Below are 24,612 nucleotides of genomic sequence, written 5' to 3'. Positions count from 1 at the left end.
TTTAGTGCTTAACAAACAGATCTAGAACATCTTGGTTCCTTGCACTTTTTCCTTCAAATCAACCTTTTTAGCCTTAAAACTTAACCTTTACAATCTTTTTCCACTGTTACCTGTTATATAAATCCACTCATCTTTGCAATTTCTCTACCAACTAGCTCTGCAACCTTTGTATTGTAAGAACAAATAAAGCAGCAATGTAAAAAATATAATAGCTGTTAACTGCCTCTCACTGAGTTACCCACTTGCTTTCATTGATTTTTCTGTGAGATGCCATCAGCGCTGCCCTTGCCTTACTGACCGGGCCAAAGAGGGGCAGATGATTTTCCTCTCAGGGCAGGTAAGTCAATAAGGCATCGGAAGTCAGCGCAAGACTCAAACATTAATTTGAGGATTTTCCTTAAGCTCTTAATTAAATTGTGTTGTATTTTTAACCAGTTATACATGAATGTCCATTTCACTTAATGTTGTAAAATCTCAATAACACAGGAGTCAGCCCCAGAGCTTTTATCTGCTTTTTGTAAAAGAAAATCAATAAAACCCACACACACACACAGCATCAAATTTTCCTCTGATGTCTGAGTTTTTCAGGGCAGCACAGTGGCGAAGTTGTTAGAACTTTTATCTTTGCAACAATAAGGTCAGCTAACCTGCACGGAGAGGCAGACATAGACAACAGGCAGATGATTTGGGTTTTGGTCTGTTCTGCTTTTCATTTGTTCTGCTTTTTTTCCTTTTCTCCTGAAACTTTCTAAAGATTTCTTTCCATCAAAGGTTTAAAATAGGAATTCCAGATAGGAAGGAGGTGTTACCATTTTAATACAGCCCAAAACAAATAATGGACACCACGGGTAGTTGTAGGAGCATAATGCATTGCTGAAAAATTGGAAAAAAAAAAACAAACAAAAAAAAAAAAAACAACGTAATTTGACTTTATTTAGTTAGTAGGGGAAACAACTCCAATTTTAGGTAATATCTTTTGCTCAAAAAACCAGTGCCATGTATATTGCTAAAAATGTGTGAAACATTTTGCTAATTTAACTTACTCAGGATGATCAGAACGTCTCAGTCTTTTGGGTATTATGAGTTTTGGGGGTTTTGTCTTTTTGAAAGACAAAATGTTTACTGTGAATTGTGGACCTGCAGAAGTCTGGTTCATTCTTACGTATGATTTCCAGAGGTCTGAAAGTGCCACTTTTTTCTCCGTTCAAAGAATTATACTCCAGTATAATCACCATGGGAATTATTCAAAGAATAATCACAGATGATCATGAAGATCAACCCCCGAACAAAAGCAAAAGACCTTGAGATGATGCTGGCTGAAGCTGGTGAAAGAATGTCATTATCCAGAGAGAAACGGATCCTGCATTGATCGTGGGCTGAAAGGTCACTCGGAGATAAAGAAGTCATTATTCCAGAAGCAACATTAAAAAGCCAGATCACAGTTTAGAAATGGACTCAGGGACAAAGATCTTAATTATTGGATACATAAACTGTGGTCTAATGAAAATAAAAAAAGAAGCATTTGGACATAAGGATCATGGTTATATTTGGACAAAAATGGTAGCTGCACATCATCTTAGATCTTATCTAGAATAACCTTTGATAAAATGTTGTTGAGTGTGAAAGTAACCTTAAAACTTGTGAAATCAATGATGTGAAATATCTCCCTAATCTGCAATAAGTCTATTTTCTCATGAAAGAGTTTAATTAGTGACTTGATGAATACATTTTCTATTTCCAGTTGATTAGATCTCAACCTTACCAGAAATACACAACAGCTTTGGCTCTTAGTTCTTCATGTATCACAGGCACAATATCTGTACCCTGACAACATGAGATATTCCTGAAAGGCATTCAGTTATGGCTGCTCGGAATGCCTTGCATGTTTTAGGGATGATGGGGGTGATAATAATGAATGTGGACAAAAAGCAGACATACCTGATGTCCTCTCATTCTCTGGAAGTGACCAATGGTGTCGCTGATGGTGTACACTCGCACGTGACCCATGTGCAGGCGCCCCGATGGGTATGGAAACATAGAGAGGACATAAAACTTCTTCCTGTTGGAATCCTGCGGGAGAAAATAAAAAAAACAACAGAAACATTAGTAGCACACTTTAAAGTTTGTATTTCATCAGCAGACTGGGTTTGAAGGAGCCATGTGTTGAGGAGATGGCTTTAAGTGGATGAGGTCAGGACAACAGTAATAACTCATCAAATTTAGCACACGGGCTGCTGAATGTTTTACTGTATGAGGCTCGCATAGCGGCTGATTTTGGTGTCTAATCGGTGGCAGATAATGGATGGTTTACAATCACAACACGGTTTCTATGGCAGCACGACGAGGACCACTTCCACCCAGCTATACGTGATTACAGGAAACCTGACTCATGAATTTTTCAATAAATTAATTAGAGCCAGCGCCCTGTCATAAATGCACTTAATCACTGTCAGCTTTGCCTAGACAGCCACACGCTTAGAGCATTAGGATATATAATCAGCCAGAGCTACGGGGCTGAGATGAGCTACTGGGACCCAAATGCTTGTTAGAAATTAGGGAAAAATCAAACCTAACCATCAAACAAAATACAACATGCAAAGGGTGCTTCGGGTGTAAACAGGTAGAAGATCTGACCAAAGCTACATCTGGTGAGAAAATAAACCGTTTTCACATCAGAGGTTTGATGTAACGAAAAAAATGAGGTAAAACAATTTTCATTAACTGTGGCTTGACTCTATTGAATGTCCCAGAAAGCCAGTGAGGCAACAAGCATGAGCCACGTTGTGTTTAATACCGTCAACTAGATCTGTGCCATTCTTTTCAACCATAGAGAAAATGTCAAAAGTATAAAAAAGGCCCATCGATTGCTAAAAGCTTGATTTGTGAACTGATTGTGACAGCCATTTGTATAGTCAAAAAGATGGTGATGTTAGAGGCTCCACAGATATGTACAGTGGTTTTAAAAAGTGTACATACACCAGGTAAAAGTTATTCAATTTTATTTATATAGCGCCAATTCACAACACATGTTGTCTCAAGGCACTTCACAACAGTCAGGTACATACATTCCAATTAATCCTAACCATTGAACAGTGCAGTCAGAGTTAGCTTTTTATTCAAATTGGATAAAAAGTTTTTCTATCTAAGGAAACCCAGCAGATTGCATCCAGACTTGCAGCATTCACTCCTCCCGCATGAGCATGTAGAGACAGTGGACAGTCACCGGCGTTGACTTTCCAGCAATCCCTCATACTGAGCATGCATGTAGAGACAGTGGAGAGGAAAACCTCCCTTTTAACAGGAAGAAACCTCCAGCAGAACCAGGCTCAGTGTAAGCGGCCATCTGCCACGACTGACTGGGGGTTAGAGAGAACAGAGCAGAGACACAAAAAGAACAAGGAAGCACTGATCCAGGAGTACTTTCTATGGGAAGGAAAAGTAAATGTTAATGGATGTAGCTCCTTTAGTCATTTCACCTAGAAAGAAAGAACAGATAAACTCTGAGCCAGTTTTCAAGGTTAGAGTCTGAAAGAGAGAACATATAATTAGTTACAGTAAAAGCTCAGTCAATTTCCATGTCTAGGAGAGAAAAAGGGTTAAACACTAAAAGACAGGGCTATGTGGATCATCGGTAGAGGGTGAGCATTAAGTTGTTGCCAGCAGAAGCTCGGACGATGCCCCTCTCCAGAAAGTTGTCACAGGTAGACACAGAGTCAGGCCAGATGTAGCTTCTAGGAAGAGAGAAGAGAGAACAAGGTTAAAAGCTGAAATAACAGCAAATAATGCAAAATTGGAGAGTAGTGTGAGAATGTAGCGAAGAGGGTGAGAGTGGTCATTATGTCCTCCAGCAGCCTAAGCCTATAGCAGTATAACTACACAGATAGTTTCACTTCAGATTATTTAGTTAAACGGCGCTTATTTACAACAATGTCGTCTCAAGGCACCCCACAAAGGGTCCCACTGATGGTCATTGTTATACTAAAAACCACGAGCATTGGGATACCTCTCTCTGTCAGACTGATCACAACCATCGGAAAAGAGAAGGGGTCACACAGGTAGCAGAAATGGAGGGTGTGTTTGCACCTCAACCATAACTGAGCCGGTTTAGGCTAAACCTGACTCCCCCTTACTCCAACCAACAGGGAGGGAGAAAGGCTCCCTCCCTGATAAACTAAGCCACTCTAACTATAAGCTTTATCAAAAAGGAAAGTTTTAAGCCTAGCCTTAAAAGTAGACAGGGTGTCTGCCTCACGGACTAAAAGTGGGAGCTGGTTCCACAGAAGAGGAGTCTGATAACTAAAAGATCTGCCTCCCATTCTACTTCTAGAGACTCTAGGAACCACCAGTAAACCTGCAGTCTGAGAACAAAGTGCTCTATTAGGAACATATGGAACAATCAGATCTCTGATGTATGATGGAGCTGCATCATTAAGGGCTTTATATGTGAGGAGGAGAATTTTAAATTCTATTCTGGATTTAACAGGGAGCCAATGAAGGGAAGCTAAAATAGGAGAAATATGATCTCTCTTTTTAATTTTCATAGGAACTCTGGCTGCAGCATTTTGAATCAGCTGAAGGCTTTTAACTGCATTTTGTGGACATCCTGATAGTAAATTCACAATAGTCCAGCCTTGAAGTAACAAATGCATGGACTAGTTTTTCAGCGTCACTCCTGGATAGGATATTTCTAATTTTGGCCATGTTCCGGAGATTAAAGAAGAAAATCCTAGAAACCTGTTTAATATAGGATTTAAATGACATGTCCTGGTCAAAAATAACACCAAGGTTTTTTACTTTATTATCAGAGGTCAATTTAATGCCATCCAGTGGTTGACTAAGCAGTTTCTTTTTCAAAGACTCCGGTCCAAAGACGACAACTTCTGTCTTGTCTGAATTTAGAAGCAAAAAATTTAACGTCATCCAAGTTTTTATATCTTCAAGACATGCTTGTAGTCTATCTAACTGGTTGGCCTCATCAGGATTTATGGATAAGTAAAGCTGAGTATCATCAGCGTAACAGTGAAAATTTATCCCATGCTGCCTGATAATTTGACCTATTGGAAGCATATATATAGTAAAGAGAATTGGCCCAAGTACTGAACCCTGTGGTACTCCACAATTAACCCTGGAGTTTAAAGATGATTCATCATTTACATGAACAAACTGGAATCTGTCAGACAGATAAGATTTAAACCAGCCTAGCGCTGTTCCCCTGATACCTACAGCATATTCCAGCCTTTCTAAGAGAATATTGTGATCGACTGTATCAAATGCAGGACTGAGATCTAACAGAACCAGAACAGACACAAGTCCATTATTCTGATGTTAAAAATGTTTTCCACCTATAATGACATTATATCTTGTACAATTCAGTTGAAAAAAATACTAAATCTGTCAGAGAGAAACAATTAAAAATAAGGAAGATAAAATACTCTGGCTGTACAGTCATGCATCGTCATAAACAAATACTTTATTGAAGCATCTTTTGATTCAGTTTAAGAATAAAGTCTGCTTTGGTAGGAGTATATTAGCATACCAGATCTGTGACTCTTATTTTCAGGTGACCCCAAAGATTTTGTATCCGATTTAGTTTGGAGGACTGGCTTTGTTGTTCCAAAACCTTCTTTTACTGATTTAGGATGTTACGGCTCACTATGCTGGTGAAAAACTAAATTCCTAGCAGACAACTGAAGGTTTTGGGTTAAAATTGCAGGAAACGCAATTTTTGAATATTTCATATACTTTAAAAAATAAAAATAAAAAAATGCTCCATTTGAAAACTAAACCCACAGCATGACCCCAGCACCACTTTGCTTCATTGTGGGAATGGTGTTCTTTTTGGCAGTCCTGTTTTATGCCAAATGTACAATTTGGAATTGAAGTTTGGTTTCAGTTGTGGTAGATCTGAGCCAGGCCTGGACATTTCCTAAGGTAGAAAATTATTGTATCCTGCAAGCCTTGTCCTTATGAATACTGGAAATTGTAATCACATGAAGTAGGAACAACCACAAATTCCTGCAGTGTTGCTGTCACAATCTTAGCAGCCTCCCTGACCAGCTTTTGTTTTGAGTTTTCATTAGTTTAGGAAAAATGTCCAGTTTTCAGTGCTGTAACTTTTATTCTCTACTTTTGGATTCTTCTCCTCACTGGGTCTTGGTAAAAATATAATGTTGTAAATTTATTTGTACCCTTATCCTGACTAACACCTTTGTACAAGATGATTTAGATTATCTGTGACTTCCCTGCAAACTGTGGCTTTAGCTAACGGATGGAAATAAGCAAATGTCGAGAAAATCTACAAGGACAGGCGAATCAGAAATACTATAATCCAAGGCAGTTTGAACTCAAGGAGACTGAATGGTGAACTGAAAAAGGTACTTAAACTCTTAGGTTAGGGGTCTGCAGGTGTATGCAACCATGTCAATGCACCAGTTTTATTTTTAGCACCCCCTACCCGTTGTCTGTTTTTAGTTGAAACAAGCATGATGTATTGTATTACTGGGGGTGGAAAAATTATTTATCATGGTTTAATCTTTTCACCACACAAAAAAGACAGGGGTTTTAACAGGGGTGTGTTCACTGTTAAGCATCGGGAGTGCTTACAGGTGCAAATGTGGAGAGGCTCAACAAGAAGAAAATTAACAAATAAATCTTTTCAAAATCCAGAACTGTTTACTCAATCTTTAATCTTCTGAAACAGTGTCTATTGCTGAAAGGTGATGCCTTTAAAAAGGCTAAGTAATGGGGTTAAACTGTTCTTTTTGCATTCATTTAAAAGCCACTACATTTAACATAGATTTACGTCTGGACTGGAATATGTGCAAAAGTCTGCAGGAAAGGACAGGTTGGAAAAGCCGACCTCTGGTTTGACTTCAAATGACTTTCAACTCATTCTGCATTTGGTTTCTAGAAAACGTGTCTCTAGAGCACACTGTCAAAACAAAGTTTACAGGATCTGTGGGTAACTTCGCAGAAGTTAGGCCCAAAGCAGGCCCAAAGCACAAGTGTCTCCTGACAGAAAAGGGCTGCAGAAATAAAGACTGTGTCATTTTAAAAGAAACGTTTCAGTCCACAGAGCCAGAGGAAACATTTCTTGCAGTCTCAGAGCAGCTTTTTGAGAAATAAGACCTCAAAGTTATTTAAGTATAAATCCTTTTTTTAAAAGTGCTTCAATTCAAGTGTTTAACCAAACCAAGTGTTTAAATGCTTCTCAGGCCAGGGCTGCAAGTCACTTTTTCCAAAGGAACTTATTCCGTACACTGATATTCATTATCAGTAATTTTACCCAAACAGTTGATGATCCATCTCTTAACAGGATATACACTGCTCAAAAAAATAAAGGGAACACTCAAATAACACATCCTGGATCTGAATGAATGAAATATTCTCATTAAATACTTTGTTCTGTACAAAGTTGAATGTGCTGACAACAAAATCACACAAAAATCATCAATGGAAATCAAATTTATTAACCAATGGAGGCCTGGATTTGGAGTCACACACAAAATTAAAGTGGAAAAACACACTACAGGCTGATCCAACGTTGATGTAATGTCCTTAACACAAGTCTAAATGAGGTTCAGTATTGTGTGTGGCCTCCAGGTGTCTGTATGACCTCCCTACAACGCCTGGGCATGCTCCTGATGAGACGGATGGTCCCTGAGGGATCTCCTCCCAGAACTGGACTAAAGCATCTGCCAACTCCTGGACAGTCTGTGATGCAACGTGACGTTGGTGGATGGAGCGAGACATGATGTCCCAGATGTGCTCAATCGGATTCAGGTCTGGGGAACGGGCGGGCCAGTCCATAGCTTCAATGTCTTCATCTTGCAGGAACTGCTGACACACTCCAGCCACATGAGGTCTAGCATTGTCCTGCATTAGGAGGAACCCAGGGCCAACCGCACCAGCATATGGTCTCACAAGGGGTCTGAGGATCTCATCTCGGTACCTAATGGCAGTCAGGCTACCTCTGGCGAGCACATGGAGGCCCTCCAAAGAAATGCCACCCCACATCATTACTGACCCACTGCCAAACCAGTCATGCTGACAGATTTTGCAGGCAGCAGATCTCTCTCCACGGTGTCTCCAGACTCTGTCACGTCTGTCACATGTGCTCAGTGTGAACCTGCTTTCATCTGTGAAGAGCACAGGGCTCCAGTGGCAAATTTGCCAATCCTGGTGTTCTCTGGCAAATGCCAAGCGTCCTGCACGGTGTTGGGCTGTGAGCACAACCCCCATTTGTGGACGTCGGGCCCTCATACCATCCTCATGGAGTCGGTTTCTAACCGTTTGTGCAGACACATGCACATTTGTGGCCTGCTGGAGGTCATTTTGCAGGGCTCTGGCAGTGCTCCTCCTGTTCCTCCTTGCACAAAGGTGGAGGTAGCGGTCCTGCTGCTGGGTTGTTGCCCTCCTACGGCCTCCTCCACGTCTCCTGGTGTACTGGCCTGTCTCCTGGTAGAGCCTCCAGGCTCTGGACACTACGCTGACAGACACAGCAAACCTTCTTGCCACAGCTCGCATTGATGTGCCATCCTGGATGAGCTTCACTACCTGAGCCACTTGTGTGGGTTGTAGAGTCCGTCTCATGCTACCACGAGTGTGAAAGCACCACCAACATTCAAAAGTGACCAAAACATCTGCCAGAAAGTATAGGTACTGAGAAATGGTCTGTGGTCCCCACCTGCAGAACCACTCCTTTATTGAGTGTGTCTTGCTTATCACCAAAGATTTCCCCCTGTTGTCTATTCCATTTGCACAATAGCATGTTGAAACATGTGAAATTGATTGTCAATCAATTAAGTGTTCCCTTTATTTTTTTGAGCAGTGTAGGTATATTTGTTTCATGTGGCAAATTAAATAAATAAAATTTCAGAATTTATTTGTATTAGACGCCACAAAACGTTCTAAAGACCTAATCTTAAGGTCTGGAAATGTGTTTATTGCTCATGTTTTAGAAAATAGAATATGTGGATTGTGTTGCAGAAGTATCAATGCCTCTTAACATTTTGTCATGTAACAGCGGCAGTCTTCATTGTGTTGTATTGGGATTTAATGTGACAGACCAACACAAAGCACAATTATTTTGATGTAGACAGAAAATGATACATGGCTTCTGAAAAGCAGCACCTGCATTTGTCTTCAACCCCTCTGAGTCAAGACTGCAGTTGTAGCAAAAGCACATTTTGCTACAACTACAATTGTAAATAACTCTACTAGCTTTGCACATCTGGAGAATGAAATATTTGCCCATTCTTCACAGGAAAATAGCTGAAACTCAGTCAGATTGGATGGAGAGACTGAACAACAATTTTGAAGTGTTGTCACAAATCTGAATTGAATTTAGGTCTGGACTTTGACTGGGCCATTCTAACAAATGAATCTGCTTTAAACCGTTCCAGTGCCACTCTGGCTTTATGGTTAGATTGCCCTGCATTTAGCTCTGACCAGCTTCCCTGTCGCTGTAGAAAAAAAGCATCCCCACAACATGATGTTTTCACTACCATATTTCAGCATGGAAATAAGAGGTGTTAGTTTTCTCCCTTACATGAATGTTTTGCATGCAAGCCAAAAACCCGTATTTTGCTCTCAGCATCTTCCAGATGTTTACCGTTTCCTACATGGGTTGTGGCAAATTGTAATGGGACTATTTATGGCTTTCTTTCAACAATGGCAATAATTCGTACCGTTACTGTTCCACAAAAGTCACATTTGTGAATTGCACGACTAATAGCTGTTCTGTCAATAAAGCTGTGAATCTCTGCAGATCCTCCACAGCCACCATGGGCCTCTTGCCTACTTCTTTGATTAATGCCTTGATGCCTTCACAGAACAGCTGGATTTATGCTGAGATTACTAAACCGTTTAGACAATTGTATTTGCACTTTTTTTGGAGTTATCACAGTATAGGGGGCTGAATACAAAAGCATGCCAGACTTTTTAGATTTTTACTTGGGAAGTGTGAAATGCAGTTTTCCTTCAACCTAAAAAATATTCACTTATTTGTGATGGTCGGTCACATACAACACTGACAAAGTACTAACAATGTTTGTGGTTATAAAGTGACAGATTGTGAAAAAAAAAAAAAAATCAGATACAAATACAAACAAAGTATTATTTAAATATACACACTGCATTCAGTGCATCCTTCTGCCACTGCTCCATAATCCGCGGGTGCCACCATTCTTCTACTCTGTGTCTGGTCTCGGTTCGATAGTCTTTTTCCCAAACTCCCGTCTCACTGAACAGGGTGCGGATACTGGGGGGCAGGAAGCGGAGTGCAGCGCTCAACAGAGCAGTCCTGCTTCCACAAGGCTGGACAGCACACAGGGGAACAGAAGCCAGCCTACTTATGGACGCCTGCATTATCCTGTCTCCAGAAAAATCAGGAAAGGCAAGAAAGAGAAGAAGAAGTCAGCTAGCAGACATGTGAGTGTTGGCATGTCTGTAAATCCTGATCCTTCTATAAGAGTGTTGGCTCACCTACTTATATGCAGGAGTCACGCTCAGAACAGGTGCAAAACTGAAAGATAAAAACAAAAATAAGTGAAAATTTTGTATTTGCTAAAGAAAACACAAAGGGTGTATAGTTCTAAAATGTTCAAGTTTACATTAATTAAACTTTAGAAGGTTTAAGGTAATTACTGAAGTAAACCTATTATTGACTCAGACTAATCAAAATAAAAAAATATTTTTTTTCATAAACTGACAATGTATCAAACGTTAATAAAAATTTATGTTTGTGTGTGTATATATATATATATATATATATATATACATACACATATACATACATACATACATATACAGTACAGACCAAAAGTGACACATCTTCTCATTGAAAGAGTTTTCTTTATTTTCATGACTCTGAATATTGTAGCTTCACATTGAAGGCATCAAAACTATGAATTAACACATGTGGAATTATATACTGAACTAAAAAGTGTGAAACAACTGAAAATATGTCTTATATTCTAGGTTCTTCAAAGTAGCCAGAGTTTCCAGAGATGCTTAGCACTTGTTGGCCCTTTTGCCTTCACTCTGCGGTCCAGCTCACCCCAAACCATCTTGATTGGGTTCAGGTCCGGTGACTGTGGAGGCCAGGTCATCTGGCGCAGCACCCCATCACTCTCCTTCGTGGTCAAATAGCCCTTACACAGCCTGAAGGTGTGTTTGGAGTCATTGTCCTGTTGAAAAATAAATGATGGTCCAACTAAACGCAAACCGGATGGAATAGCATGCCGCTGCAAGATGCTGCGGTAGCCATGCTGGTTCAGTATGCCTTCAATTTTTAATAAATTACCAACAGTGTCACCAGCAAAGCACCCCCACACCATCACACCTCCTCCTCCATGCTTCACGGTGGGAACCAGGCATGTAGAGTCCATCCGTTCACCTCTTCTGCGCCGCACAAAGACACGGTGGTTGGAACCAAAGATCTCAAACTTGGACTCATCAGACCAAAGCACAGATTTCCACTGCTCTAATGTCCATTCCTTGAGTTCTTTAGCCCAAACAAGTCTCTTCTGCTTGTTGCCTGTCCTCAGCAGTGGTTTCCTAGCAGCTATTTTACCATGAAGGCCTGATTCACACAGTCTCCTCTTAACAGTTGTTCTAGAGATGTGTCTGCTGCTAGAACTCTGTGTGGCATTGACCTGTTCTCTAATCTGAGCTGCTGTTAACGTGCAATTTCTGAGGCCGGTGACTCGGATTAACTTATCGTCCGCAGCAGAGGTGACTCTTGGTCTTCCTTTCCTGGGGTGCTCCTCATGTGAGCCAGTTTCTTTGTAGCGCTTGATGGTTTTTGCGACTGCACTTGGGGACACTTTCAAAGTTTTCCCAATTGTTCGGACTGACTGACCTTCAATTCTTAAACTAATGATGGCCACTCGTTTTTCTATACTAAGCTGCTTTATTCTTGCCATAATACAAATTCTAACAGTCTATTCAGTAGGACTATCAGCTGTGTATTGTATCCACCTCCTGCACAACACAACTGATGGCCCCAACCCCATTTATAAGGCTTGAAATCCCACTTATTAAACCTGACAGGGCACACCACTACCTCTTGAAGCTCATCAACAGAATGCCAAGAGTGTGCGGAGCAGTAATCAAAGCAAAAGGTGGCTACTTTGAAGAACCTAGAATATAAGACATATTTTCAGTTGTTTCACACGTTTTTGTTCAGTATATAATTCCACATGTGTTAATTCATAGTTTTGATGCCTTCAGTGTGAAGCTACAATATTCATAGTCATGAAAATAAAGAAAACTCTTTGAATGAGAAGGTGTTTCCAAACGTTTGGTCTGTACTGTATATATACACATATGAATAAACTGATTAAATACACACTTTTAATGTAAAGAGCTAAAAAACAACTAAAATGTTCCAGAGCTCTAAGTTTACCACATTCATTTTATCGTTGACATATTAAACGTCATTATGAATCTGTAACGGATATTTCTACAGAGAGCAGGATTAGTTTGTCTGATGAATTCAAAAATACTATTCTATCAAAAAACCTGCAGCCCCTTTTTTATTGCCAATTCATGGTACAAGTTTACACAAATAACTTGGTATATGTTATAGGTGCTGGAAAGAAAAGTAAAAGCCTGATTTTTACATCTATGGTCATTTACTATAAAAAGGAGGAAAAGTTGAAGTATCATGACAAAAATGTCAAACTACACAAACATAACTGCATGGCATAGAAATCAGAAATTCCTCCATCCTAAATCAGATGTGTTTCCATATCATTGAAATCTACAAGATTGAGGAGCAGCTGATAGGTTTCCTCTTGCTTTGAGAAGATTGACAGCTCTACTCCTCAGCCCTCCACAGGATTGTTTTTTCACTGCTGCTGTTGTTGTGTAACAGTTGATGGTTTTCACACCATGTCACTCACACAACAGCATGGGATTTTTTATTTTTTTTATGTGAAATGAGAGGTTTATTCGCCGAGATGCAATTATGGCTCTGCGTCACTGCGGCGCCCTGGACAGGCTGTTCTTCATAAACTGCCTGCCTGCTCAGAGGACTGAGTGACAGTTTTAAAGTTCATTCAACTGAAAGCAACATTTATATTTGATCCAAAAAAGTATACATACAGGTAGAGCTCAAACATTTGAATACATGGGTTATATTTCATACTTCATGTTGCCAATTTTAAAAAGTGAAACTCATATTATATAGATTTATGTCACATAAAGTGAAATAATTGTGATGATTAAGGCTTACACATAATGAAGACCCAAAATTCAGCATCTTAGAAGATCAGAATATAGAGAAAAAGATCAATATTGAAAACTCAGCCTGGGTCCGCAGGTTTGACATATGTCCAGAAGGGGAAAAGGTAAATGCTAAAGAAGCTGGTTGAGTGCTGTATCCAAGCATACTCAGAAAGTTGAGTGGAAGGAAAAAGTGTGGGAGGAAAAGTTGCACCAGCCCTGAAGGGAATTTTCAAACAAAATCCATTCAAGAATTTGGGGGAGCTTCAAAAGAAGTGGACTGAGGCTGGAGTCAGTGCATCATGAGCTAAGCTTATCATGGGCTAAAAATACCAAATTCCTCGGATCAAGCTACTCCTGAACCAGAGCCTGGACTCTAGCTCAGTGGTCCAAAGTCTTCTTTTCAGATGAAAGTAAAGTTTGCAGTTCTTTTGAAAATCAAGCAAGAGTGGAGGGGCACAGAATCTACGTTGTTTAAAGTCTAGTGTAAGCTTTCCACAGTCACTGATGATTTGGGGAGCCATGTTTCCTGCTGGTGTTGGCCCACTGTGTTTTCTGAAGTCGACAATTTAACTAAACCAAAGAAATCAATTTGGAGGAAAATTTAGAAAAAATAAAAGTGCTGCAATAACCCGGTTACATAACTATGCACACCCTTAAGGTAACCATTTGTCAAAGCAGCTGTTTATTCAATTTAAGCTTTCAGTTTTCTTGCTCACACATCTCCCCTTAATCTGGCTTCATCTGCATAATCTGAAATTAAGTTCAGATGTCCTATTTTATGCGTTTTCAGACATTTGTATCATTCAGCTAAAGCCATAATTTGGGGAAAGTTTACAAAAGATCAACAGGACCTCACGTTGCAAATGTATGAGTCAGAGAAACAAAACCTTAACCTGTTTTATATTTATATGTAGCATGGTGCAGAAAAGACAGTCTTCAGTACTCAGGGCAAATATGAAACAACAGTGAAGTCTCTAAAACTGACAAGAAAGAAACTGGTCAGGGAAGATGTTGAGGTGAGGGAAACACTGAAGAAACTACAAGGAGTTTTGACAAGCAGAGGTTATGGTCTTCATGTGACAACAAATTCCTTAGAGAATATGGACTAAGGAGCCAGGTTGCAAGACAAACGCCTTTTCTCTTATTAAAACCTGCTGATTATCTTTTGCCACTGATTGTTATAATGCTTTTGTCTTTTCTGCTCTAAATATGTATACTAGAACACTAGAAGGCATATAACAGGAATAATGTATAATTTTTCCTGTTATATGCCTTCTAGTGTTTTTAGCAGGTGTTTAATGTTATTCCTATCTTTGCTGCACAGCACTTCATTTGACATTCCTTTTAAAGTGCTTTCCAAATAAAGCTGGAATGGATTTAATCTTTTTCTAAAGAAATCAGCTGGACCTAGCTAAAACCTCCTGAAATCATTTGGACAAAAACAGACACTAACTGAAACAAAAACAACACTGAACATCACCAGAAAAAAACCAAATCCACAGTAAAACACGGCAGCTGTAGCATTATGCTATGGGGTTATTTTTTCTTCACCTGAAACTAGGCTTTTTGTCAGGTTGGATGAAATTATGAACAGTTCAAGCGTCATTCAGGTTTCACCCGAAACCATCAAGCTGAGGTTGAAAAAGGATTTTGTTCAATCAACAAAAGACTGGCTTCAACAGAAGAAAACAAAGGTTCTGGACTTTCCGAACCAGAATTCAGAACTAAATCAGACAGAAAGCCTGTGAAGTGACCTGAGGATGGTTGTGGACAGGAGATCTCCTCAAAGTCTGATGGTTTCAGAAAACGTTTGCCAGTGGCATGCTGATTAGACTCCTACAAAAGAAGACTGGATGCTTAAACTGAATCAAAATGCTGCAAAAAAGTATTAGTTTAAGGATTCTGTACTTGTGCAAACATATTATTGCAACTTTTCCCCTAGAGGCTTTGTTTTCCAGTTGAACTGTATATATGGAAAGGTGGAAAAAAGTTAAATTTGTTATTTTGGTCTCATTTTTTTAGGTCACATGGCGTTTTTCAGATTAACGGTAGGTTAACATTTTACATGATAACATGTAGGTCAAAAAATCAACGGCAAGTCTGAAAAGTTGCTGATACGAACAAAAAACCAAGGTTTCTGAGACAAACTGTGATATCCGTACACTACTCCTCCTCCTCCACTGAACTTGAGAAGTGCTGCTAACCTGACCTGTGGAGAGAATAATCTCACAGCAGAGACCGCGTCTGAATCTCAGACGGCGAGACCTTTAGAGGTGCGGAGCAGAGGAAATGACGATCAGCACTCCCTGACAACAGGCTGAGATAAAGATGTAAATTAGGTAAATAAACAAGAATTATGACTGGTTATAGTTGACTGGGGAGAAAAAGCAGATTCTGTTCTGGGACTATGTATTAACAATAAAAGCAGCCTCTTTCGTTTAAAAACAGCGATACACCATCTTTTAGCAACACTATTTCCAGACTTTAACAAGCCAAATGTTTCTTTTACTCAGATGCAGAAGCCTTCATGTTATATAAATGGAATCCAACCAGCCTGAAGGGAAGACAGCTCTCCTGAGGTTAACTCAGTTTTTTTACCCAGATGAGCATAAAAAGTACCCTCCAAACACCTGCTTGTGGGAATGTTTTTTTTTTTCTCCTCCCACTGAAACTCTCTGGAGTATTAGCTCAGCATCACAGCAAACAGCGCTGCAGCCTCGAACTGCAGCTGGGAGAGCCGAGCACTCGAGCCCCGGCGCATCTCTGAGTGAGTGGGCTGGAGCGAGAGATGGAGATGATGTTTCTATGGTGACTGGGCACATCCATTCGGGAGTCTCCTGAGAAGAGGGACTGAAAACTTCTCCAAACAACCCCCACCCAGCATGAGGATACAGAGGCGACGTTTTATCAGAGACACTTCGATCATAAAATAATGGAAATTGATCCCTGTCAGCTGCCAGCATAATTTTGTTTTTATTTATTCCTCGATAAAATCTTTCATTCACTTAAAGAGCACAGATTTTATGTAAATTGTGTTTTTTTTATATCTATCAAATTCATGCAAACAATAATCAGTACATGTCAAAGACCACATGTACATAACAATCCATGACAGATTTTGAACTCTTCCAAATATACGGAACAATAAATGCCATGAATGTACTTACTTCTTAATACTTTAATAATTTTAGAATATATCTGTATTTGATTTGTCTTAAATCATATTCCAAACATCACGGCGTAAAAATCACAAACATACTCAAAGCAAAGTGGAAAGAATTTGCTTTTAGGGTTATTTAATCAAATGTCAGTAAAATAGGAACTTTATTATTTGACTAGAAACATGTTGCTTCTTTTTTGTATGAGACTAAGCATGAAAATAATCTTACTTAAATCCTTCATGTGCAACTTTTTGATGACCCTGCTGCAGTTTACCTCACTACAGAATACAGACAGTGGACACAAGATTTTGGGGACTGGTGCCAGCGGAACCACCTCCTGATGAACATGGTGAAAACCAAGGAGCTGGTGGTGGATTTCCACAGATGCAGACCTACCACACTAATACAGAACATTCAGGAAACTGATATTGAGATAGTGGACTCTTATAAGTACTTGAGGGTCCACCTGAATAACACCTGAGTGTCAGAGCAGACTCTACCTGCAAAGGAGACTGAGATCTTTTGTAATCCAGGGGGCGCTCCTACAGACCTTTTTTGAGTCTGTGGTGGCATCAGCTGTCGTCTATGGGGTTATGAGTTGGAGCAGCAGCTTAGCTACAGCTGAGAGGAAGCAATTAGATCAACTAATAAGGAAGGCCAGCTCTGTCCTAGGAGGCGCCCAGCACCCAGGCCTGATTCACACAGTCTCCTCTGAACAGTTGTTCTAGAGATGTGTCTGCTGCTAGAACTCTGTGTGGCATTGACCTGTTCTCTAATCTGAGCTGCTGTTAACCTGCGATTTCTGAGGCCGGTGACTCGGATTAACTTATCGTCCGCAGCAGAGGTGACTCTTGGTCTTGCTTTTCTGGGGCGGTCCTCATGTGAGCCAGTTTCTTTGTAGCGCTTGATGGTTTTTAAGACTGCACTTGGGGACACTTTCAAAGTTTTCCCAATTGTTCGGACTGACTGACCTTCATTTCTTAAAGTAATGATGGCCACTCGTTTTTCTATACTAAGCTGCTTTATTCTTGCCATAATACAAATTCTAACAGTCTATTCAGTAGGACTATCAGCTGTGTATTGTATCCACCTCCTGCACAACACAACTGATGGTCCCAACCCCATTTATAAGGCTTGAAATCTCACTTATTAAACATGACAGGGCACACCTGTGAAATGAAAACCATTTCAGGTGACTACTTGTTGAAGCTCATCAACAGAATGTCAAGAGTGTGCGGAGCAGTAATCAAAGCAAAAGGTGGCTACTTTGAAGAACCTAGAATATAAGACATATTTTCAGTTGTTTCACACTTTTTTGTTCAGTATATAATTCCACATGTGTTAATTCATAGTTTTGATGGCTTCATTGTGAAGCTACGATATTCATAGTCATGAAAATAAGGACAACTCTTTGAATGAGAAGGTGAGTCCAAACTTTTTGTCTGTACTGTATCTTAAAAACGTATAGTAAAACAAACTGATCCAAGGAGGTCATGCCGAAACTAAAACATTAGGGTGTGGTTGGGGGAGGGGGCTTCATAGCGTAGCTAATTTATGTGTAATAGAAAATTGTGAAAAATTTAAACTTTGTTCTTATTTTGCACGATTGCTTTAATAAACCTCAATCATTGTTTGTCTTTTTGTCCCAACAGTGCTTGGATAACCACAGCATTATGAAATCCATTGCTTATAAACAATAACCTGACCTTCTCAATGGCTTTTTTTTTCCTGCCTGCCCTTACGACACATTTTTGTTATGGCTTTTGATCCAGACTGAGAGGTTTATTTTATTTAGATCCTATTGTTTTCCCTGACTATGTTGTGTATTCTTACTCATGCTAGTACCTGTGCTTTATGCTAATTTATTAGTAATATATTTTATTGCTTTCTTTATTCATTCCTTTGGCTTTTGCTTTCTGTTCTCAACATGCTTTACAAACCTTATTGGCTTAGCTTAAAACATGAGAAATTATCTATAAAGTCAAAGTTTGGGATTTCTAACTAAAGTCTGAGAATGAAAACTTGACATTTGGTTCCAAAAGGAAGAGTAGTTGGATGAGGTTTTCTGCTAAAGGTTTAGCGATTTAACTATAGACTAATCTAGAACTAACTAAAAAAAATCAGGGCTACCAACACTGTGTGACCTTTGTCATGTAGACCCAATAAAAGGACAGTAAAATTAACTAAAACATAAAACATTTCAAAAGTAAAGTAGTAGGAAAATGGTAGGACACAGTTCCCTGTTGCACTTTTCAAACTGGTTTCTTACAGTTTGAGAACAAGTCTTCTCAAGTATCTGAGAGGACTTGTTCCTGCTGGTGGGGCACTCAAATTGAATCATGGTCAGACTGCACATTATCATTTATGATCATACACCCAATACTCCGGGTTTATCTGGGCTGTTCTGTACCTCAGGTTCTTGTCAGTCATATAAACATTTTTACATAGAAGGAACATGTTTGCCACTAATCACAAAATGTGTGATATTGAGCATTTTAAACCTTTTTTTCTGTTACAGTCTCGTCACGTTTATCATTATCAAACATGTTCTTCGTATTTCTCCACACTGCCAAGCAGGTGTTCCTCTTTTATCACCTAAGCAAGGATAACCCGGTCCATCCGTATTTCTTCTAACTTAACAGAAATGTGTTTTGTTTTTTTTTCATTCTGTCATCTGCTTTCAATGTAAAACAAACGGAGAACGTGGAGGTGAAAAGTGATTACAAAATATACGGATAAGAGCACTTACTGTCGTATCTCAGAGTCCTCTGTTTCCGCGTTATAGTAAAACAAATACCAAACCAGTCATCGCTGTCCCAAACTTCACATTTCTCATTTAAAACCTACATAAATGGCCAGTTTTCTGCATCACGACTGCACCATGGGCGCCGCCATCTTGGATTTCAATAATCTTTATTGACACAGGGAGCGTGGACAACTGCTTATGTAGTTTTATTTACTTTCTCCTGAACTCAGTGTGATTTTAGCACATTTGTGACATCCAGATTTGTTCATTTCAATGAGTCAAAGTTTCTTTAATTACCTTTCAGTAACCAAGAAATCGCTGGAAATTATTGTTTGTCATCTTTTTTTTTTTTTTTTTTTTTAAAAAACGCGTTCAGTGAAATAAAAAATGTTTTGGTCGCAGTTTGTTTCATTTTGGCAGAAGACATTTCACTAAAAAAAAACATTATTGGCTATTTGCATGTATCACAGTGGTGCAAGAGCAGAAGACAGTGTCCAGGGATCAGGATTGAAATAGACACAGTATGGCGAGTTAATTTAATTGTTGTTTTATTCACTTCTTTCCCTCTCCTTTTGATTCCTTTTCTTTTTTTTTTTTCTTTTTTTTTTTTTGCAGCTGTCTGCAGGTGTTTTCTGACATTCTAATTGTGCTCTAAGCTCTGTATCTTTTTTTTTTTTTTTTTTTCCTAATGCGGTATCAGATTTAAAGAGGTTTTAATTAAAAGTGTGAACAATCCATCTTTTTGTAGTGTTCCTGTGATGTTTGTCCTGCTGACTACCTTTATCTCAGACACAACTAAGCCTGAAAACAAAGTTTTGCTCAGAAAGTCCTTCTTAGTAATTACTTTATTGATCAGTTTTAATTTGAAACTATTTGAAGTGTTGCAGCTTTCTTCATAGTTGGTTCTACCCTCATCTCAAGAATTTTCCATTTATTTACACAGTGCTCAAACATTAGAATATTAATGAAGATTTTTATCAATTGTTGTACCTTTTCTTTTTTCAAAACATTTCAGAAAGCATAAAACCCTAACAGTCATTTTATTTTTGAACGAGTAAAAACTTGCTAAAGAATTTGATTTAAGGAATGAAAACATCATAACATTCTTTTCTTCTGTTGTTCTTTTTTGGGTTTTTTTCTTTGCTTGAGAAAGGTGATCAGAGCTCATCAGGGGAGCTCAGGAAACAGAGAAACTAAACACAGAGAAAAGAATAAAAACAGAACAAGAATCAAAGCTCAAACTAACAAACTAATGAGTGCAGTGTCAAGTGTTACAAGTTGGTTGATGTTTGCTTAAGTGTTTTCAAATTAAGGTACATTTAGAGTTTTTGAGATATAATGATGCAACATTTGTCTAAGAGTGAATGCTTTGCTTGTCTTTCCAAGTGTAAAAGAGTTATACTCCTTACTCCAACTGAAGTGATTAACTAAAAATAGTTACTGAAGTGACGATCAGTTATCTTAACATGACAAAAGTTGCCAAGCCCCCCTTGAATACCTGAATTTCAACAATTGTCATAAATATAGAGTGCTGTGGAAAATGTTTTGACCCATTGCAAATATCTTCTGTTTTGCATTTTTGTTAAATTTATTTGTTTCAGATCATCAGAAATCACCACTACTTTTTAAAAACTTACTTTTAAAACTTACTATATCCAGACCTGATCACTGTCTGACCTGTAGAATAAAAAAAAACATTTAAGTACAATCTGTCTGTCAACATAAAGTAGGCTAAAATATGAGAAACAAAGTCACCAATCAGTCTGGAAAATTCTCTCCAAAAATCTTGATGATCCCCAAGACTTATTATAAAATATTCTGTGGACTGGCCGGACAAAAGTGGGATTTTCTGAAAGGTGTGCATCATATTACCTTTGGAATAACACTAACAGCATTTTCGAAAAATATCATACCTAGAATCAAACATTGCGGTGGTATGATTTATGGAATCATGAATTCTGCACTTAAGCAGAAAACCCTGAGAATGTCAAGCTCAAGTGCACTTGGGTTATGTGGCAGATCCAAAGCACTCCAGAAAATTCACCTTTGAATAGGTCAAAAATAACAAATAACAAACGTTTTTGAGCAGCATAGTTAAAGTCTGGACTCCCAACTGAAACACTGTAGCCTGACCTTAAATGGGTCTTTCATACTCAAAAACTCTCCAACAATTCTGCAAAGAAGGCTGCAACAAAGATTCTCCACAGCAATATTAAAATACTCATTGCCAGTTAATTCAAAAGCTTGATGACAAGTGTTGCTACCAAGGGTGGAATAGCCAGTTATTAGGCTCAGGGGGGGCGATTACTGTTTCACATAAGGCCATCAATCTTCATTTGAAAACTGCTTTTTGTATTTACTTTTATAACATGTGGTGATAAAAACAATAAATTTACGAGAGGCACTCTAAATGTACAAACTCTTAATATTATATATGATGCTTTGGAGCAGTAGGGAATATCTTTCAGGAAATCTCCAGCATAAAATGAATTTTGTCTGATGTTCTAATGTTCATCACAAAGCAGAGGAGAGCAAGGAGGAAAATGATAAGGAGCAAGCTTCTCATAAGCCTGTTTCTTCTAAAATCCCTCCCTGTGGTCATGTTAGCTTTGATCTGACAAACAAAAAGTAACTGTTAAATCAGACAGTGCAAGAGAGAAGAAGAGGGACAATATACAGCAAGTGAGAAGAAAAGTTCCTTTGCCTGACGTCAGCAAGCTAAACCTGGTGCTTTGCTCCGACTTGCCCTCGTATATCAGAGCGAAAAGATGTCTTCGCCTGAGGCACAACAGGACATGGGTGCAGAGGAGAAATGAGAGGGAAATGGGTTTCTGACACCAAGGAGATGCTATCCCCCAACTTATAACCCCAAATCAGCAGATACAGAGATTCATTTCATACTCACTTCTGCAATGCTATACTAACAATGCAATGCTTCTATCAACTGAAACCATATAGGACCATCATTTTTAAAGGACATTCATTTTGCTGTTTTATTCAGCTTAATGCATATCTTTAAAAAAAAACATTTCAGACTGAATATTCATTTAGCAGTTTTATTAAGAAAATAATCCCAGACATGATGCAAGACGTCTTTTTCATGTCATTTTAACCCTTTTTGGCAAGTCTTTCTAGGCTTCTTAAAAGTTTTTTGAATGTTGTGTTTTTTAATATTTTTACAAATTTTAACACATTTTTTAACATTTTAACTTTGACTTATTAGTGGTGCACACTATTTAAATTTTCAAGTTTCAAGTGGGGAAAAAAAATCAAATAGGATCCCCCTGAAGTCAGAAGTATGTTACTATATATCCTGTGCATGTAAAGCTTTGTGAAAGTGCAGAAGTAAACTTTTAATTACCAGTTCTGATTATTTAAACCAGAGTCACATACAAAACTGTCCAGTCTTTATCTGTAGGCATGTTCCTTTACTTCTTAATGCAATGTAAGGGAGAAATATTATGGCTGCTAAACTCAAAAGATGAGCCAGGTTGTGTCACACAGTCAGGATAACAAAGATCCAAATTTTAAACGGAATCTTTTTCATCAGCAACCTGTTACAAGGACATGATTTGTTTAGTTGAATCTATAAAAATACTAAACATCATACAGTTTAGCAGACAAAAAAATTGCATTTAGCAAAGTGATGTTCAAAGAGCTATTCTAATGGATATTACTGATGATGATACTCGGTAGATGAACAACTAAAGAATGATGAATCTCTCAGGTCTGTGCCCAGATCTGTGCTCACCTTTTTCTTTTTCTTGGAGGACAAAACCGTTCATCTGCTGTAGACAGATATTTTTAACCCTTGCACATCTTCTATGACCTTCAACTTATACAAGTGCATGAGCTACAGAACATAGCGTTGTTGTTGGGTAAAGAAAAAAGGAAGGAAAAAGTAGTCAAAGTCCAAAGAATTACTAAAAGCCTGGAGAGCCACAAACTTCAAATATTACCAGAAAGTCCTGCTCCATGGAAGCAAAATATAAAGACAATAATGGTATGATTTCTAGGTGTTAGGGGTTTTAGGTTTCCCTTGAGTCTCTCTTTTATCATTTCCCTATTGTTTATATTCTCTTTTTGTTGCCATTTATTTAATTCCTTTGTGTAATATTTCTTTAGTTCATTCTTGTGTTTTTTGTACTTTTGTAGATTTATTCCTATTAGATTTCAGTCAGATTTTTCCCTGGGGTTTCTTTGCTTCTCTGTGTTCTTAAGTCTTCCTCCCTCAGCTCCTCTGCCTTTCTTCTGCCTCAGCTGTTCTACATTATCACCTGATTGCTCTTATCTGCACTCTATGGCTTTTTTCACACTTCACTCAGCATTTAAGCTCTCTGGTTCTCTTTACTCACTACTGTGTCTTTCCATTGTACTACATGATTTTCTGTTCCATGTCATCCTGTTCCCTCTTGTATTTGTGTCCTGTTCCTCTTTTTCGGTTCTGTAAGTTTGCCTTTTGTTATGATTAAATATTTTTACCTATCTACCTGTGGTTCCGTCTCCATGTGGGTTCAATTACAAAACAAGCATTAGACTTAAGAGTAGCTTGAAACTTTGGCACAGAACTGTACTTTGGGTCATTTTCAAAAGCAAACCATTTCTTGCACCATGAAATATTTTGAGGTGGTTAGCATTGTTGTCTAACAGCAAATAAACCCCCAGAATGAATCTTGCTTGGTAATAATGGACAGAACCTACTATCCCATAAAACTGACATCTTCTTTTGTTTAAATTTGAGTACTCTGCTGAGAAAAAAAAAAAAAAGCCAGTATATTGCTTGGCATTTCATTGCATTTTATTAGGTGTTTTAAAAGAAAATGTCATATCCATAGAGCTGTGTACAAGTTAGTGTATGTGTCTCTCCTCCCCCTCTCCTTCCAGGGTTGACCAGCAGGTGTAGGCTCCACGGCTGCCGCTCATCAAGCCTCATCAGGAGGAGCTTAAAAAGGAGCTGGTTCTCTGTGGCAGATGCTAGATTGTTTTGTTCACATGAGTGATAATCAGGCTCTCATCTTGTAGTGTCCTTTGCTCCTCAAAGCTCTGACACCTACCTCCCTTGTCTTTCCTGACAGAAGCCAGATCCTACCTTTGATGTCTGAGTCCTAGTGGTCCACTTTCTTCTTCCTAGTGTCTGTTTGGAGGAAACCTATCCTTCTCCTTCCTCGCCTCCGCTGCTCCGGTTGCCACCCTTTTAACAGCTATCTGGCTTTTTATCACCATCCTCTCTTCAATCACCTGACTGTCCACCCACCAATGTTCGACTGCTCCTCATCACCTGCCTGGAACGAGAAAGGCAAACATCACAACATACATACATACAGGGGTTGGACAATGAAACTGAAACACCTGTCATTTTAGTGTGGGAGGTTTCATGGCTAAATTGGACCAGCCTGGTAGCCAGTCTTCATTGATTGCACATTGCACCAGTAAGAGCAGAGTGTGAAGGTTCAATTAGCAGGGTAAGAGCAC

General features: G+C 38.9%; 1 protein-coding gene across 3 annotated transcripts in view; it reads right to left on the bottom strand.

Moving 5' to 3' along the window:
* lars2 (leucyl-tRNA synthetase 2, mitochondrial) overlaps positions 1 to 24,410 on the bottom strand; it is a 64,718-nt gene extending 40,308 nt beyond the window's left edge. Inside the window, exons 1-4 of one of the 3 annotated variants that reach the window (XM_047361692.1) lie at positions 24,230 to 24,410; positions 10,486 to 10,525; positions 10,135 to 10,372; positions 1,939 to 2,070 (exon numbers count right to left, since the gene is read on the bottom strand). In XM_047361692.1, the coding sequence (XP_047217648.1) occupies positions 1,939 to 2,070; positions 10,135 to 10,368 (366 nt within the window). In that variant the 5' untranslated portion in view covers positions 10,369 to 10,372; positions 10,486 to 10,525; positions 24,230 to 24,410. Of the gene's footprint in view, positions 1 to 1,938; positions 2,071 to 10,134; positions 10,373 to 10,485; positions 10,526 to 19,143; positions 19,290 to 24,229 lie in introns of those variants that run through there. The other 2 variants (XM_047361690.1, XM_047361691.1) reach the window with 2 other exon arrangements.
* Between the last annotated feature and the right edge of the window lie 202 nt (positions 24,411 to 24,612).

The sequence above is a fragment of the Girardinichthys multiradiatus genome, chromosome 3, assembly GCF_021462225.1.
Source record: "Girardinichthys multiradiatus isolate DD_20200921_A chromosome 3, DD_fGirMul_XY1, whole genome shotgun sequence".
NCBI lineage: Eukaryota > Metazoa > Chordata > Actinopteri > Cyprinodontiformes > Goodeidae > Girardinichthys > Girardinichthys multiradiatus.
This window is presented reverse-complemented; position numbering and strand designations above follow the sequence as displayed.